General features: G+C 43.3%; 1 protein-coding gene across 1 annotated transcript; it reads right to left on the minus strand.

Moving 5' to 3' along the window:
- Positions 1–34: 34 nt before the first annotated feature.
- LOC125297731 (hexokinase-1) lies at positions 35–16,298 on the minus strand. The gene is made up of 18 exons (XM_048248183.1): positions 15,782–16,298; positions 14,298–14,460; positions 11,688–11,836; positions 10,789–10,908; positions 10,539–10,634; positions 10,250–10,349; positions 9,398–9,581; positions 8,880–9,035; positions 8,286–8,519; positions 7,118–7,422; positions 6,059–6,207; positions 5,477–5,596; positions 4,854–4,949; positions 3,588–3,687; positions 3,141–3,324; positions 2,872–3,027; positions 2,113–2,346; positions 35–1,427 (listed from the first exon to the last, which is right to left on the minus strand). Exons 1-18 carry the CDS (start codon positions 15,842–15,844, stop codon positions 1,274–1,276), a joined length of 2,763 nt encoding a protein of 920 aa, XP_048104140.1. The 5' UTR covers positions 15,845–16,298; the 3' UTR covers positions 35–1,273.
- Between the last annotated feature and the right edge of the window lie 2,690 nt (positions 16,299–18,988).

An 18,988-nucleotide genomic window follows, 5' to 3' on the forward strand; every position in this document is an offset into this window, starting at 1 on the left:
GCCAGCTTAAATGACAGTCTTCACACAACCACAATTGCACAACAAAATATAAATTTAATGTATTCACTAATGAGTGTCTTCAATGCATGTTTTATGTATACAATAAATAACCTTGCCTATTTCTCCTCTCAAATAAGGCATGCAATCATACAGATTCAGGGCAACAATTACAACCAACATTGTTGTGTGGCAATAAAGCATGTCTTATCTTTTCTTATGTAAAGCTACACCTCATTACATAGTACAACCCACTACACATTCAGCCAAAGTAGCCAACACATAAAGCGCTTGGTGGAAGTGTTTCAGTGGCCTGACAAATACAAATTCTTTGTGCACACAATATGATAAGTGGGTTCACACAACACCTAGGCCTACAGTAACCTTTAGATATTCACAGTTAAACAAGTTAACACACATAGGGTATTCCTATTCTGTATCCGTTTGGTAGGCTATTGCCAGTATCATCATTTGTTCTCACTCCAAACGAAAGCAAAATTAACTGTGTGTGTGTATGTGTGTGTGTGTACAGTGTGTGTGTGTCTGTGTGTGTGTGTGTGTTTGTGTGTGTTTGTTTGTTTGTAGTAGTGTTCAGATGACCAAGGTGATTAGGCTACTATTGCATAAAAAGCAGCTGGATTCCTTTACCAAAAAAAAAAAAAAAAAAAAACAGGTGACTACTGCAAAATGCACAACATGCTGTTATTTCAAAGAAACATTTCTATAATCCAGAGAAGTGTTAAAGAGTTAGACGTACAGTATTGATCGGGTCAGTTAGAGCATCTGTAGGAAAGATACTTAGAAATACAAAATCACTGAGAACCAGAGCCATCCAATAGGAATACTGATTGACAAAAAAACAGTGCTTTCTAAGGAAGAAGGTGGCTTTTCTCCATATACACACAGCAACAGTTATCTATACCCCTATGTACAAAACAAAAGTTGGCAGTACATGAATTTTTCCAAACACTTAGATACTTGACAATAAAAGCTTACTGGGGGAAACTTTACAAATGCTGCTAAAATTGTATATTTAGTGCAATGCAAAATAAATACAAAGGTAAATATTTCTGAGATTCTCTCTCATATTGATGTCATCGGTCTTCTCTCTCTCTCTGCTCGGGCTGTTAGTTGGGAGCGGGGGGCAGTGGTGGAGCCGCGGCTACAGTGGAAAACTCCTCCCTGGGAACATGGAGGGTCGGTGGTGGGCGGGCGGGCGGGCGGGCGTTTGGCCCCCGCGGGGCCGGCTTGTAGGCTGGTCGGCGGCCCGAGAACCTCAGTTGTGTTGCTGGCGCTCTAGCTCCCTCTGGCGGCAGCCCACGGCGGTGATGAGGGCAGCACCCTTGCCACTGCCGTCCTCGGAGAGCAGGAAGGTGACGTCGCACTTCGGGGCAAGCTCCTTCACCGACTGCTGCATGATCCTGGAGAAGCTGTGAGGCACAGAGCAGGAAGTGACATCATTTAAGTATTTGTAGGGGACTACCTAAAATAACATTGAAATTACATTTTTCATGTAGTTGGCCTAAACCCACGGTCTACTAGCTAGCTCTGCTACAGGTGGCCCACAACTACTGTACTTCGAAAACCACTTTCTGTCAGTGTGAAAGTATTTCATAGGCCTTATAATTGTGTATTATACACAGAGGTGCGACACGTCCTGGCCAGCACTGGCAGTCTGCTGCTTTTATTAGCTATTGATGGGTGCAAAACACATCCTTACCATCTTAAAATGACCAGCATTTTGTTTTCTCAGGTTTATTTCCCCATGCAATTTTACTGACAACTAACTGCTTTTGATATCAAATCAAAATATATCTCAATTAAAATTGCAATTACAATCGAAATTGGCAATGGCAACACAAATGTATCTTAGTGTAATTTGAGGACTTCTAATGTAATAAAAAAGTTCTAAAGCAGTGATGCGTTGGTAGATCATATCTCAGAAGCTAAATGAACGGAGAAATGGTACTAGTGAGTGATATTGACCTTTAAAAGCAGGACACCAGGTTAAACAACTAGTTAACAAATGTTCTGGCTTCATGTTGCCTTCACTGAACATACAAGGGTGCGCATCCACCATGCTGCACTCTCTTGACATGCTGCTAAATCACTCACTGTGGATGCAGTTTGTAGAGCGTGCCGTCCACTCCTACGGTGATATCCAAGTGGTCTAGGCCCCGGTTCTCCCGAATCTTGTCCACCACCGCAGCCATGCCCGCACCGCAGATCTGGGCAGCACGACGGGACACAGCCCCGCACACCTCCTTCACGATGATGGAGTCGTCGCAGGTGCTGTTCAGCCCCAGCTGCTGCAGAATGGCCCTGACCTGGAGCAGAGCCAGGCGGTCACTGGAGAGAGAGAGAAAGAGAGAGTCACCGAGATGACAGATGGAGTTAATAACCGGTAATCATCGCCAATGCCCAGTAGTGTCAGTGAAACAATTATATAACGTTGACTGATTTTACGTGTGACTGCTAATAGCGACACTGCAAATATACAAGAAAATTATTCTACCTTGTGTCTTTTATTTTGTCTTTTTTAATTATTCTTTATTTTTAAATGATTTTACCTTGTGCGTTTTATGTATTATTATGTACTATTCTTTCACTAATGCCCTTTTATGTTTTTATTTGTTATTACTGTCTGCTTTTGTTTATGTAAAGAACATTGAATGACCTCTGTGTATGAAATGCGCTATATAAATAAACTTGACTTGACTTGACTGGACTTGACAATTTATAGTGACCGTACACAATAAAAGTAATTCTGGGCACCATTTCAATTTGTTTGGTTGAGGTGAGGAATACCTGGCTTTCTACAGCTCATAGCTTACACATTTTTTTCTGTCTCGGTTTTCTGAAAGAATGACTTACCTTTCAATCTGTGAGAGGAACTTAGTTTCAAAAATGCCCCTGGTCTTCAGAGTCTCTGAGATCTGACCTCTGAACAGGAATCCACGCTTGGTCAGGTCGATGAGGATGTTTCGCACAATCTCCCCCAAGTACATGCCACTGCACATCTTCTCATATCTGCAATGTCCAGAGAATCAAGGAATTGAGGAAAACCACAAGGTCAGATACAGTTGTACTGAGCACTCAGCAGGTGAATGAGGAGGCTCCCGAGTGAATGGATTCAGACTGACCTCTGTTTCCCTTCATTGAGTGAGTTCTCGTCCACTGCCCGGTCGTACTGGGTGCGGATGTCGTCTAAGCATCCGTTGTCCCCAAAGGCGCCCCACTCCATGTTAACACACATGCGGCCCACGTCTCCCTCCACAGTCTGAATGTTACACAACTCCTCCATATAGCAGGCGTTACTGCCAGTTCCTAATGATGCCACAAACACAAGGGGTTCGATCAAATTCAGAAAAAAAATAGGTACCCCAGCCATCAACTGTCTGATGTACAAACTAAAATAATTCTGAACCTGGCCATCATCAGCTAAACATCTCTTTTATGGTTTATAATAGCCCTGAATACTTAAGGCGATGGCAATCTAAACAGCCAATAACAAAGTCTCAGAGACAACATCCATAGTACAAATTCACACAAATTGAAGGTCACCCATTCATGGGAGCTAAGAGGTTTACCTGCAATCAGACCGACTTCACAAGTGGGCTCCTCATAGGCACAGGTCATCATGGTCCCCACAGTGTCGTTAACAATGGCTACTACGTCCAGGTCAAATTCCTTGATGAAAAACAAAACATTCTGACTCAGAAACACAGAACAACTGCACTCAACTCAATATGTCGGCGATATATTTTTAACACCCCACACTTCAAATCAAGCACAAGATCAAAGCAAATTTCAGGCCCAATCGAAACATCACATCACCTTAGCTGAGCTGAGATTTGAATGCATAGACCATTCCCACACAACGATGCCTATGTGTCAGACTAGATGAAAACCTATTAACATTAAAACTGATATAAAACTGTGGCTAATGTGGCTAACTGTTTTACAACTGCATATATGTGTGTTTTTTCTAAAAACAAACACCCATGTATGGCTCAATCAAATAATAATAACAAGTCCAAAAATACAGGGATCTTGAGTGATTCCATAAATCAAAATGGATGCCAAAACAAATATCACAGAGTAACATTAATGCATGTAGGCTGTTGCTGATACAGGCAGCATTGTTTAGTTTCATTTTCTTTATTTCAAATAAAAAAAAAACACACACACACACTAACAGGGTACTGTTATCAACCCCTTCCATACTGGATCAGTCAGTAGCAAACACCACTTCAGACACGAATACAGATTTCCGCCAATCAAGGCTGGGTTTCACCTTTACCATGGGCAACCTGCAATGTTAATTCAGCCATGCTCTTTCAACAAGATTCACACAAACGGCTTGATTGACTTTTACCGGTCTCGCTCAGTTAATTCAATCATTTTCTGCTTTTACAATACTTACTGGTTCTTCCATCTAAAAATTGAGGTTGAGGAAATTTTAATCCAGTTAAAATAGTATCAATACAAAAAACACTTAATGCACACACCCAAATTATCGTGGAGGTTACAATGGAATGTTACGACATGAGTAGGATTTTAAAGAACCGTGTGAGGGAATGATATGAGAGTAGAGAATGCTAAACAGACATGTGGCATTATTTTTTGGCTGAGGTCTCTCAAGAGTGAACTATGTGATGGTGGGTGTGTTAACATGTATGTGTCATCTGTGTTAATATGTATCTGTAATCTGTGTTAATATGTATCTGTAATCTGTGTTAATATGTATCTGTAATCTGTTTTTTTGTTTGTTTTTTTACAAAATGTGTATGTGTAATGTGTACGTCTGTAGGCCTCAGACGCGGTGCTACGTTTTCTCTGTGCAGCTTACTCACCTCCTTCCTCTTGATGCCCTCTCTGAGGAGCTCGACCACGTCCTCCCCCTCACAGTCCGTCGCCTTGAAGCCTTTAGTCCAGGTCACCAGGATACCCTGCAAGGGGCATCTTACACTCTCAGAGCTTCACTTACATGGCCTTGAAACCCAACACTGTGATCATTAATGAAGCCTACTATGCATTAATGAAGCCTACTATGCATTAATGAAGTCTACTATGCATTAATGAAGCCTACTATGCATTAATGAAGTGTACTATGTATTAATGAAGTCTACTATGCATTAATGAAGTGTACTTCATACATTCATTTAGTGTGCTAGATATAATTCAGTAAGTAAAACAGTATAATAGTGGTAGAGTGGGTATGGAAGTGGGTATAATAGTGGTATAGTGGGTATGGAAATTGCAATTACAGTAAAATATGACTATAATTTATATTTATTTGCCTGTTTTTTTTTTTTTTTTAGAATTAGTATAATTCAGTGTTGGTCCCTAAATGCTTGCTAAAGAGGGCATTGACATACATCTACATACATATACATTTACATACATATACAGTACATATACATATATACATATACATATACATACACATACATATGTGGGGATGAGGAGTACTCACTGCGTCCAGGCTTTTCTGCTGGCAGGGGAAGGAGAAGGTGAATCCCAGCGGTAAGCGGGCGTTCTTCATGCCCATGTAGTCCAGGAAGTCGGAGATACAGTACACGATATGATCAAACAGCTGGGAGGAACAAACGCACTGGTGAGTGTGGCCGAGGATCTAACGCAAAACTGCTAAGCCCACTAATGTTTGTCTCTAATAAAGATAAAAAGATTACAAAACAAAATATATCAGAAAATTCTGGCAGGAGGCAGACAGAGAACCTAATGACCTCTCCCCATTTGAAGAAAATATCAAAGTATCTTACATTCGTCTGATGGGTTTACGAAAAGAGGTGGCTACAAAGCTATTCAATGCTAAGAGCCAATTTGTCTTGCCATCTAATTAGCCGATGGCCAGACTCCATTATGGCTCAAAGGCATTTGGCAGTAGCTCAGTCTGAATAATGTCTCTAGGGCAACTGAACATTACTATGAGTAATATATAATCATCATTAAAGTGGTCTGTTGTTGCTTTTGGCACAGCCCACAGTGGTCTAGACTCTAGGACAGTGGCAGTGAGATGACTCAGCACATACTCTACCTCTTCTCCTGTGCCCTGCATGATCTCAATGGGGATGGCGTAGATTTTGTTGTGCATCTCCACGGTTCGCCTCTTGCCACTGCGGATCTTCACCAGCAGAACCCTGAAGTTCGTCCCACCCAGATCCAGAGCTAGGAAGTCTCCGTTCTCTGAGAGGGGACGGGAAGGTAGGGACATGTGAGCACAGGAGACCAGGAGAGAGACCATGCTGTTGGAACGTACATGCTTCACTGCCCTTTTAAAATAAGCCACCAAAAACACACTAAATGTAAATTAGCATAGATTAAGTTAGCTTGGACCACAATCAAGCAGCTGTGTGTGTGTGTGTATGTGGGGAGAGAGAGAGAGAAAGAGAGAGAGAGAAAAAATAGAGAGAGAGAGTTGTGCTCATGGGACGGGTTGAGTTACAGCCTCTCTGCCTCTTTGGCAGGGGATTGAATCTCTTGGATAACTGCATTATTCAGATTGGGTGCACAAGATATCTACAATCCCACTCCTTTCTGGTAGCCAAACAGCCAGAGCGCTGTAGGTTTTTTTCAGCACTACACTACACCTCCCAGAGAATCCTGAGGAACACTGAGAAAACACACATGACTCAGAAGAACAGTAACTACACTAAAAACTTAAGTAACTAAATACATTCACACGTAACACATCTACGTCCTTGAACGGTGGGGATTCCTGGACTAGACAGAGTAAGCCCTCTTCAGTCGTTTACTCTATGCCACACATCTTAATCTGGTAATTGGCTCACAGTCACACTGGTAGTGTGGGTGGAAGGAACAGGAGAAGGCATGGCACAGGTGGAACAGACACTACTCCTTGATTAAACACTTTAAAGCAGGTGATGGGACCAGGTGTTTGGATGCTTCGTATGTGTTTATCATCCCCAATTTGACCTCAGGTTATGTTCTCCCTTTCTATCTATTGTAATTTGCTTACATTCTCCCCCATCTACAACTCTGAAATGTGCATATGGTTGTGTTTAATACAACGTTAAAGGTAATAAAACCTGTTCACATTTCACTGTTCACGTTTGTGCAGCTACTGTCCACTCACCTGACCCATCGGGGGTCGTGCGCACAAACGTGGGCAGCATCTTGACAGTGGCGGTGCTGTGTGAGTCCTTCCCAAGGCCCCTCTCGATCTCAATGCGCATCCGCTTCTTGACCTCCAGCAGCTGGGCCTTGCTCAGGCGGAACTCGGCCAGCGTCTGGGCGATCTGCCGCGTCTGGTCGGCCAGGCGGTACGCCACGGCGGTCACCATGGCCGCGCCCTTGCCGCTGCCGCTCTCCGAGAGCAGAAAGCGCACGTCGGAGTCGGGCACCAGGCGGCGGACGGTCTTGTGGAGGCGTCGGGCATACCTGCATGGGCACAGGATGGGTTAAATGTGCCAGTGGTGAAACTCATGGTAGCCTGCTATGGGCTGTAACCATAGATATACAAAAGAATATAGAATATCTATATCTATGCCTGTAACTCTGTTGTAGTGCAAGGCTGATATTCTGAAATTACCAACCATCCACTAACTCTGCTAATGAGCACCAAGCTGCCTATGAGTACTAACCTCCATAATCAGTCATGGGTCATGGGGAAAGAGACCATATGCTAAATGATGTTTTCTTAGGGCAGCCATCACTCACCCCACTTTTGCTTTCTAGGAGATTTAAGCCCTCCTTACCTGCTTACTATGCCACACTCTCTGGCACTGACAGACCTCCCATCTCCTCCATGCTTCTCTATGTCACTGATGGCTCTAAGCCCTTATCCATTAGCCCTTATCCAGAGCTCACACGGAACCTCCGCTATAGGGATTCCAGGACAACGGCCACTTTAAGTCAAGCATACCTATGGGTGAACAAGTGAATGTAGATAGTTTCTATATATATTGGATTAGAATACTACTAGCACCCATTACCTGCAGAGAAAATATTCTTCTGAAGGGTGTTATCAATGTCATGCAATAGTTTTTTACATTTACATTTAGTTTGTTTAGCAGACGCTTTTATCCAAAGCGACTTACAAATGTAAATTATATTACAAGGGCCATTCATCCCCTAGCAACTGAGTGTTAAGTGCCTTGCTCAAGGGCACAATGGTGGAAGCCGGGAATTGAACCCACAACTTTCAGGCTACTGCATGCTAGCCCAGCTCCTTAGCCACTGCATCCAATACTACTGAACCACTACAGTGGCAGTTCCATCGGCCCTCCCTTCAGCGCACTTACTGCGGGTGCATCTTGTAGAGTGACCCATCGATGCCCACGGTGGTGCGCAGGCGCGGCACGCCCTTGTTGTCCTTGAGGCGGCTAAGGATGGCTCCCAGCGTGGCGGAGATGAGGTTGGCCGAGCGGAAGGACACGATGGTACAGACGTGCTGCACGGCCACGCAGTCCTCCTCCGACGGCTCCACGCCCAGACGCGTCAGGACCTCCTTGGTTTTGCTCAGGCCTTCTTTGCTCCTGGAAATCGCAAGACGAATCAAATCGAAAGACAAGAATCGGTCAACTGGGAGTTCTGGACCTCCCCCAGATAATATATGTGAGCAACCCATAACCTTGACAGACTCCTGGCTCGTACATCAGAAACTATTTGAAATGGGAAATAAACTCCACTAACATAATAAAAAGGCTCTACTTCCTTAGGGAACTGAAGAAGTTTCATGCAAGCAAACATCTGTTGGTGCATTTCTATGTTGTGTGAAGTCTATCTATCTAATTATAATGATGTTGTAGTATTCAGAATAAATTATTCTCAATCTACTAAATGTATTTATTTTCATTTGCATTTGTGAAATGACCCACTGAACAAAATGAACTTACTTCTCCATGGCAGACACGTGCTTGGTCTCGATCTTGCCTTTGGTCAGGAGCTCCGGGGTGATGCGTCCCTCAAACAGCTGACCCTCCTTGGCCATCTTCACCAGAATCAGTCTGACCAGCTCCCCCATGTACATCCCACTCGCCATCTTCTCAAAGCTGCCACACACACACACACACACACACACACACACACACACACATTCACACACACACACACACATTCACACACACACACACTTACTATCAACTCATCAAATATATCTGACAAACTCACCACACTCAACTTAATGATAAAGTGTTCATGTTATTTTCTTTTTTTAAAGTTACTAAAACAGTAATGGGAGTTACTAGGATTATTTGCTTCAGTGACTTTCCATGTGCATTGCAGCAAACTCCCATAAGTATCTGCATGTCTAGACATTCATAACTAAAACCAGAACACTAAAGTGATCTGTGTTTGGACGGGAGTAGTCATTTACGGCCACTCATAATCCCGCTGACAGTGCCCAGTTGCTTACAGCTGTTTGCCAGGGTTGAGGGACCCGCGGTCGATCTCGCGGTCAAACTCGGTGCGGATGTCCTCCAGCGAGCCGTCGTCCCCGAACGCTCCCCACTCCGTGTTGATGCACATGCGCCCCTCGTCGCCCTCCACCAGGTCGATGTGTCTCAGCTCCTCCATGTAGCACGCGTTGGTGCCCGTGCCTAAAGGGGAGAGTCATGTGACAACGATGACTGAGGCGCTCACGTCACCACTGCCTCCCACCATAGCACACATGGGGCCCTTATCTGGGGGGACAGCACATTTGATGCAATATGCACTACTGTATTTCAATATGCACTACTGTAATGCAATATGCACTACTGTAATTCAATATGCACTACTGTAATTCAATATGCACTGCATAATCAAATCTACAACCCCAACACCCAATATCAGCTTCCTGTTGGGTCTGACACGTATCATTATATTGAAATGCATATACGATATTTACATAAATATACATATAATTTCTTGATAGTATAGTTCAAGAGACGTAAATACCATTATGACTTACAACTCAACGTTACATTTATATAGCGCTTTTCTCAACACTCAAAGTGCTTCACATGGAAAGTGGGACCTCACTAACCTCCACCAAACAACAACAAACATATGTTACACAATCTTTTGTAATGTGATAACATACATCCTCTCGTGCATGTTAATGCATCCCAAGGGGTCCCCTAAAAGGCAACAGATGCATGACATAGCATTCTCATTAGGATGCTCGGGTTTCTCCATGGTGCACAGTACTGTGCAGATTCAACACAAGGTGAGTGCACTGTGTGTGCACTGGTATTGCAGTCTTCACCAACAGGAAGTGACTGACCTATGATGATGCCAACTTCACAGCGCTGGTCATCAAAGCCACACGTCATCATGGTTCCCACAGTGTCATTGACCACCGCCATGATGTCCGCATCGTAGTCCTGTGGAGACACTCGCTTTAGTGACTTTTGTTTATCTGAATCTGAGAGAGATAGTCACCCTAAAGCATGCTTACATAAAACAACAGTGTTCCATCTACTAGTCAAATAATTAAATGAATAAGTCAAATAATGAAATGAATAAGTCAAATAATGAAAATGACCCCCCCCCCCTAGGGCCCAGACACTTACCCCGCGTTTTTTGATGGCTTTGTTAAGAAGCTTGACCACATCCATGCCCTCCACTCCACTGACTTTGAAGCGCTTCGTCCACGTCACCAACACTGCCTGCAACCACCACACACACACGCATACATACCACAGGTCAGCAAACTTTTTTTTTCCGGCAAGAGAGTTCCTGACTCTTTCCCCACCACCACAGTGGTGCAGTGATCTTTTGAAGACCTGGTGTTGGCTAAATGGACCCCGTGGGTCTGCCCACCTCGTCCAGTTTGGTCTGCTGGCAGGGGAAGGAGAACGTGAACCCCACGGGCAGCTTCTTGTCCTTGATCTTCTTCTTCTCCATGAAGTCCCCCAGACACTCTGCCACGTGGTCAAATAGCTGCACAAACAAACACACTAATGAGCTCTTCCTGTACAACAGGCTTTTATTTCGGTCAGCCTTCACTTCAACCAATGAAAGGTAGTTATGGTTGCATTTTTATAGATTTTTACTTCACCAGTTACAAAGTACATGCAACAGTACTGTTCTAATTTCAACAGTGTCTCACTGTTGAATCTATTTTGAATACAGACACTCCATACGCATCTAAATATCTAAATGGGGGCGGTGGTAGTGTAGCGGTTAAGGAACTGGGCTAGCGTGCAGTAGCCTGAAAGTTGTCGGTTCAAATTCCGGCTTCCATTGTTGTGCCCTTGAGCAAGGCACTTAACCCCAAGTTGCTCCGGGGACAATGTAATCCCTGTTATATAGTTGACATATGTAAGTCGCTTTGGCTAAAAATGCGTTTTATATGCGTAAATAATCAAAATCTAAATAATATCACAGACAATGTCCTTGAGCAATTGTTTTATGTCCAATGTTATATTGAATTCATGGGCCATGCCTTTATTTTGCAACAGTATTTCATTAGAATACTATTACACATACTATTGCACTGTCACTGTCTCGTGGATCCCCACAGGGTGCAGGGGGGCGGATACACAGTAGCAGTATGAGGCAGGCACGTAAACACCACCATGCTGACGGCAGGTGGCCACTAACCACTTGGTCTCGCCACATACTTGCTGATAGGTCACATGTGGCTGGCAGGTGTGTGGACTTCACCGGCGACACGTAGTGGGCGCACGTGAGCTGTGGCCGGGCAAGGCGCTCTGTACCTGCGTTCCGCTCCCGTGGATGATGTGTTCCGGGGTCTCGTAGACCTCGCTCTCCATCTGCACGTTCTGCTTCTTCTCGTGGGACACCTTCACGCGCAGGATACGGAAGTTGGAGCCCCCCAGGTCCAGAGCTATGAAGTCTCCCTTCTCTGTCGAACAGACAGAAATCCATGACACGATTAACAAATATAAACATTTCATTTATATGACTTCATATTCTGATCAATACTGATTTGTGTAGTTTAAAAACGGATCTGATTCGCTAAGCGCTGTAGATATGCATTGCCTAATCCATAGTCAGATGTGAGTGGTTAAAAATAGCTGGTGATTTTGCCATGGGTTTAAGATTGACCTATGGCTTGTACTCTGTCTGAGAGTCTCAAGTGGATCGTCTCCCCCTGCTGTGTGATTCAGTCTATTTATAAAGGTGAGACTTGATTATAGTCAGCGCCACAAACCTCCATTCCCAACCAAGGCCCCCTTTCCCGGTCACGCTAGGCTGGCCCCTGGCATTTTGGGACAATCGCCGGCCGATATTTCTCTCTGGTGGCTGTGCTTACAAACAAGGGGGAAGTAATTTGAGCTCCTTTTGCACAGGGCCAAGAGAGAGCTGCTCCAGAATGAATACAGTTGGCACACAGCCAACACAAAGTGAAAGAGAGACAGAGAGAGAGAGTGAGGAAAGGAAAGATAGAGAGAAAGAGAGAGAAAGAGACAGAGAGAGAGAGTGAGGAAAGGAAAGAGAGAGAGAAAGAGAGAGACAGAGAGAGTGAGGAAAGGAGGGAGAGAGAAGGACCAGGAATGTTGAGCTTACATGACATTTCCTAATCAACGTAAATGCCTGGCTAATGATAAGCTAGCATTTAAGTGACAGGATACCAAGAGCTGCTTGGATGTACTGTACAATGCTGTGCTGAGCTGAAAAATGCTAAGGTAGCTTAACTTTCACACTATCTTATTAAATGATATTTAATTTTCAGTAGCTCCTGTGTAACTGAGTAGTAACTGTCTCCACATAGTTGAGGATAGTTTTCAGGCACTATAGAGCTAGATTATAATAATGGCTACCATACTTACAAAACTGTGAAAGTACACTGGGCACTGCTAAATGTCACAGGCATGTGCAATTTAATTGGCCTCTTATATTGAGATGGGTTGGGTAATCACTGCATTGAGTAATTGCTTGCAAAGCCGATTTTTTTTTTTTCTAAAACAAACACTTTGCAATAATCTACAAAAGATATAAATGTTTCCATGAGGAGTGCATGCAAGGATTGTGAACAGAATGGGAACACATTCTGAAATCCTGACTTGTATATAGGATTGCAATCAATCATCAAATCACACCATAGGTCCATTAAGCCACTAAAAAGGTCGATGCCATTGAAGTGTTCGAGTATAAATTGTGTCACAAGAGTAAAGCCACCGCATCCACTCTAGCATTTGAGCAGAGAGTAGGAGTGACCATCTGTCCACCAAATACTACTGTGCACAGACCTCACAATGTTATCTGTGGGCAGCCTTATTGCACCCCCATCTGGGAGTCCTAGCAATGACAATTGCCATTTAGATCTCTGCCTGGCCATTGGTCAATCCTTCTGGCATGCGCATAGAATCCACTCACAGCATCGAGCCTTTCCACCTGATCCAGTGATGAAAGGAGTCAGGGGGTGTAGGGATAGTGATAAAGCTCAAGATGAAGACGGAGAGAGAGAGAGGGGGTGTGGGGTAGGGTCAACTGGAACGAAAAGGAAGTGGACAGCAGCTGGTCAGCAGCTATGTGTGTCTCAAACAAAGCAACCCCCACTCAGACTCATTCCCCCGGGGCAGTGTTCAGCATCACACAAGAGCCCTCCACTCATAGAACCCCCACTTCTGACCAAACATCCCATCACACCTGCTGTTCGTATGGATTGTTTAAATTCTAATTTCCCATGGGACACAATGTTTTCTTCCTGCAACTGACCCCTCAGCAATGTACAAAAGGGCATTTCATTCACGTTTAAGCTAGACTAAATTACATTTTAAGCTCTTGGGTTTCCATTCACTTGTGTGTAGTATAGAACTCATGCTACACTGCTGCATTGAGTGCAACAGGTCCTATACCCATTATCATAACCTAAATGCATCCCATAGATTACACATCTAATATCAAACATTGCTGTGAAATAGGACAATAACATTTATACATTATAGAAATACATTTCCTCATTTTGTATACATGTTTGAACTTCTTTAAATACATACCTTCTCTACATGACAAGCACACTGAGACCATGCTTTAGTCAGAACAATGGAGACAAAATGCCATATGACCAGCCAACCTCAAACACAGGGGCCACCTCCAAAAAAGGGTCCAACCCCATCACAGCTTCTGCCTCTAATGCAGGAACACACACAGGAACCAATGTTTGTGTGGACTGTTGCAGTCTTTGTCTGTTTACATGGCTGAATATCAAAATGTGAAGGCTATTTGCTCATCCACAGAAGTCCTACTGTGGCAGGTCTGACTGTATTTTCTGTGCTTTCTGCAGTAAGCTAGTGGGTCAGTATCCATCGGAGATGCTGTCGTTGGTGTGAGAGCCATCACCAAGCCCTTTGTGTACCTACCAGAGCCATCGGGGATGGACCGCACAAAGGTGGGCAGCATCTTGACGTTGGAGGTGGGGTTGGTGTCACGGGCCAGACCGTTCTCCATCTCCCTCCTGAAGCGACACATGATGTCGCGCACCGTCTCGTCCGAGAAGCGCATGGCGTACAGGTACTTATCAATCTAAACAACAAACAAGAGGAAGCACAGACAGGTTGGACAGGTTAGTCCTGGTATGTTGGCACAACACAATATCATTTTAATACATTATAAGAGAGACTGTTGGCGGTATTTGTTGACAGATAATATTTGACGGTATTTGTTGGCAGAAAACCCATCATGAGTGTGGAGGGGGGTGGGTCTAGGACACCAGATACCACTGAGCATTCTGGAGGTTTCGTGGGCCTAATTCAATGAAACACCTATGAGGAAAGGTGCCTGCTTGATAACCCCAGTGAAATGCTCTTGAAGGCTGTTCTGTTGTGATGTTTTTGTTAGTAAATTGTTAGTGATTTTGGTTTTGACGGTAAATAAGCTTGGTTGTTGATTGGCCGCTGTATGAAATCCCCTACCTAGCAAGAGTAATTTAACATCTCTCCTGTGTATATTTGAAACATCAATCACAAAACAATTTGTGGCCATAAACTGGGCCTACTGAATTAATTGTGGGAACATTCACAATAGATTACCTTTCATACAAAAGTATGCTGTACATGTGTAAAAAATCATGACAGCCATGCAACATATCCACATGTATGTGGGAAATGTGTCCTTGAATCCTGTGAATCCTGCATCATTGCATTATTTCCTGTCACTCTGGGCCAATGAATAAGACGCCGCTTAAGGGGACCCATCACATCTGCACTGCAACATCTGAACCTGAGGTATGGCCCATCTGCACGTAGACCAGTCTGGCATGCTTCATTTACAACTATCCCGATTTCCACTTAATTCTGCCTTTCTCTTTAAACATCACGACAACGATATCATCTTTGGTTAAGTGATTCAATGTCGGACAGTCATTTAACTTATTCATTCGTATTACCCAGTGCAAGTATTCCGTTTGTTTCATTAAAATAATATGAAACATACGGCCCTGTATTTATGGGGGGAAAAAACGTCATGTGAATAATCCGCTCTCGAGAAACAGGAATGGCCAATCGCGGTCAATCCTTTGAGCAAGCAATTCGTGGTCTGCGGGCTGGATGTGAAGAATGAACTCACGACTCAAGACACCTGTCTGCTTCCGCGTCTCCACAAGCTCCTGTCCACACCCAGGATACAAGAGCCTATCTTTCGGTCAAAACACCAGGACTGGGCCTGGTCTGTTAAACTGCATTCAAACTCATGTCCATTTTGACCTCTCAGAGATATCTGTTAGATAGTACATGCAACGCCCAGAGGAAGAGCATTAGTATGCTAGGGACATGAGCCGGCCGGTATGGCTGTAGTATTTCGACAGAATTTGCCATGGTGATACAAGCGGCATTCGCCAATCGCTTACCTTTTTTGTGCGGTCATCTTTAAGCTCAGTAAAGTAGTATGCTAAAAGCTGTGCAGCAATCATCGTGGATACTCTTCTACAGGCTGTCAGCAGTGAAGCCGAGGGCGCAAAAGAGAGACAGATAGGCTATCCGCCTCGCTGCGTCGACAATTTGATTGAGAATATCAGGGATTACGCTAGCTGTACTTTTGCTGACCAGTCACACAACTAGCACTGGAGATGGAAAGGACAAGAAAAAGCTAAACGACGTCGTGGACTTTCGCAGCCCTTTCACGCACACTTCTAGGATAAGCTGTCACGGCGTCTGTAAGTAAATAGCGGCCCAGCCTGCAAGCTGCCCTTGATGCGCAGCGCGTCTTTCTCACTGCGCCGGAATGGTGGTCCGTTCGTACTACCCAACCCCCTGGTCGGACTCTTATTGGCTGACACGGTGGCTACGCACAGCTACGACAGAGAAGAGTTGAGGCAGAGAGGGCGCGCAGAAGGCGAAGGAGGGGGTGTCCGGAAAAAAAATAATGGATACCCAGGCACTCAGTGGCGGGGCGCACGTTACGTCTGTCACGTTTCTGCGGATGCCCCAAGATGAACGGTGTTTAGGGGGGGTAAAGATTAGTCGACGTCATACCCGCGTGCTACGTCACGTTTCCCGTTACATTGAGATCATAAAGGATGGAAATCCTTGTGATGTTGGTGACAAGATCAGAGCACGAGACGGGGATGCAGTAGGGAATGCAGGAAGATCTATTCTTGGACGCATGACTTATCCCAGGAAAATGGCATATACACCTCATTTAAGGCAGCCCAAGATATGTAAATAATTGCTTAGAGGGTTAGATTAGATTTATAGGTATGTTTTAGGCTGTGTTCATATAGTTCAGTTCACTACTTCAGTTCAGAAGACTTTCCGTGTTCAAGACGTGTACAACTTGAATAGCTTTTAACATGACTCAAATAAAGACTACTCAAAGAGTAGGCTACACTACAAAACGTAATGTACTCAAATGTACCTTAGATTACTCCTGAACATACCAAACCCGCTTCATTTAAATTAAGTGGTCCTTTATTTTGTTAAACAAGCCCTTCATTTTACCTTAAATGTAATTTTAAGGAGTGACCCCTTAATCTACATTTAAGGTGTCAAGTCAGGGGTTCCCTTTATTTGTTGTGATTAAGGGGGTAATTAAAAATCATTTAAGTATATCTTAATTTTATTAATTCAGTGATTCCTTGATTAAGAGAGGAAATTAAGGGACATCGAAAAAGTAAGTAAATTCAGTAGGCTTTTCTCCTTAATCAACCCTTAATCTATGCACATTTCTACCTAAAAACTACTTTTATAGAAGGGTTTTAAGGTCAAAAGTAAGGCATTTATAAGGGCTGAAATAAGGGGTTTTGTTTCGTAGTGCTACAGCGAAGAACTTCAATAGTTAATTCCCCCGTCAGGTAGTGCTTCCCATTCAGCCTGCCCACCGGATCGTATGCGCATCCGCAGCAGCAAGCTCGGTTGACCGTGTAACAATAGTCATCTACAAGGACGCCCAGGGGTAGGGTCGTGTCTTACTATCCACGTAATGGGCCTATTTTAATTTATCCAGCTGGGAATTAATTAACCATAGCCCTGACACTGCACACAAATTAGAAATGTAAAAAATAATAGCCCTTGTTTTTTCCTTGCAGGATGGCAACTCTGCATGTCTGAACTGGCAGAATACTAGCAGTCAAATATATTCACATTCTTCTATTATCCCTTATGTTTGAATGCAGCAGCAGCAAGAAAGAAAAACACATTGGTATTTGGCTGTTATAAAAGTAAAAGTAATTTTAGTTGGACCAACATTATTTTATTGATGATACAGAGCAAAACACAAAACAGTGCTTTCCTACAGCTGAATGAAAGGTTTGTTTCAAGAGATTAGATGGGGATTAGTCTTTCTTTGAAATCCTCTCTTCCCCAGCCAGAAATACTGTAGCCTACGTATGTGCTTTCTTTATTCATCAGATCCGACCAGTATATCGTGAAAGTGCTCTTTCAGTCAGGAAAAATAATAATAATTTGTCACATTATTTGCAAGGTGGTAAAATGTCTGCGATCCAACTATTATATTCTTATGTTGTCACTTATGTAATGCAAAATGATCTGATATAAAAGCATTCCATAGTAATACTAGGTTAATGACATGGTGGACATCATATTTTATGATCATGGTAGGCGCTTGACATTTTAACCCAAGGGAAAATAAACACTACAAACAATACAAGTAAACAATACAAAGTAAACCTATACAAATATTTATACATATATTGCGAAAAAAATAAAAAAATTGTCCACTCCAACAGACCTAGCCAGTTGCCATGAAACATCTTTTTATCCTAATGTAGATTAAACAAAAATATTGACAAATTATTTCATGATGAAAAACATACATAACTATATATCCATGTTTCAACATTGAGTCATTCATTGAAATTTCATTTGATTTTTAGGCCTCCTGAAGCAAAGTGATTGTGATAGGCCTACTGTATACAGAGAAGCCCATCTCTGAAGGACACTCAAGGTCACTTGTGTCCCCCTATAGCATTCTCTGATGGAGATACCTGTTGAAGCTAGGGCTGTGTATTGACAAGGACCTCACGATAATACGGTAATAATAATAATAATAATACATTTTATTTATAAACCGCCTTTCAAGACACCCATGGTTGCTTGTCACGCATGGGGGGACTGCATGTGGCGTTCGATATCGAGAGCACAGCCCAGTTGAAGCACCCCTGCAGAGGAACAATAAATCAATACTAATAGGACCTCTGTGGGCTAGCAGGGCTTTTTAATATGACTCACTTCATACGGTGTGTTTCTGAGAAAGGACAACCCTAACCCAGAAACCCAGTATTTTCTTGAACATATAATACAAGTTAGTGACTGGACAGTGAAGGAACTTTACCTTATATGAAACATTTAGCCTATAGAAAGGTTGAGGGTATATCAAAACTATTTATTGAAATGGTATCTTTCATAAGGGAACACGATCAAGAACCTCACAAGCAGATAGGCATGTGCTGAAAGAAATTATATGCCTGTTGCATTGTGTGATTTTTCTCATAATATATGATCTGCACTCACAACGTATTTCTTTCAAACTACAGAAAATTTCCGTACATAAAGTACAAAGTACAAAGTGTCCTTTATGTGTGCATAACCGCTCATAT

The sequence above is a fragment of the Alosa alosa genome, chromosome 7, assembly GCF_017589495.1.
Source record: "Alosa alosa isolate M-15738 ecotype Scorff River chromosome 7, AALO_Geno_1.1, whole genome shotgun sequence".
Lineage (NCBI taxonomy): Eukaryota > Metazoa > Chordata > Actinopteri > Clupeiformes > Clupeidae > Alosa > Alosa alosa.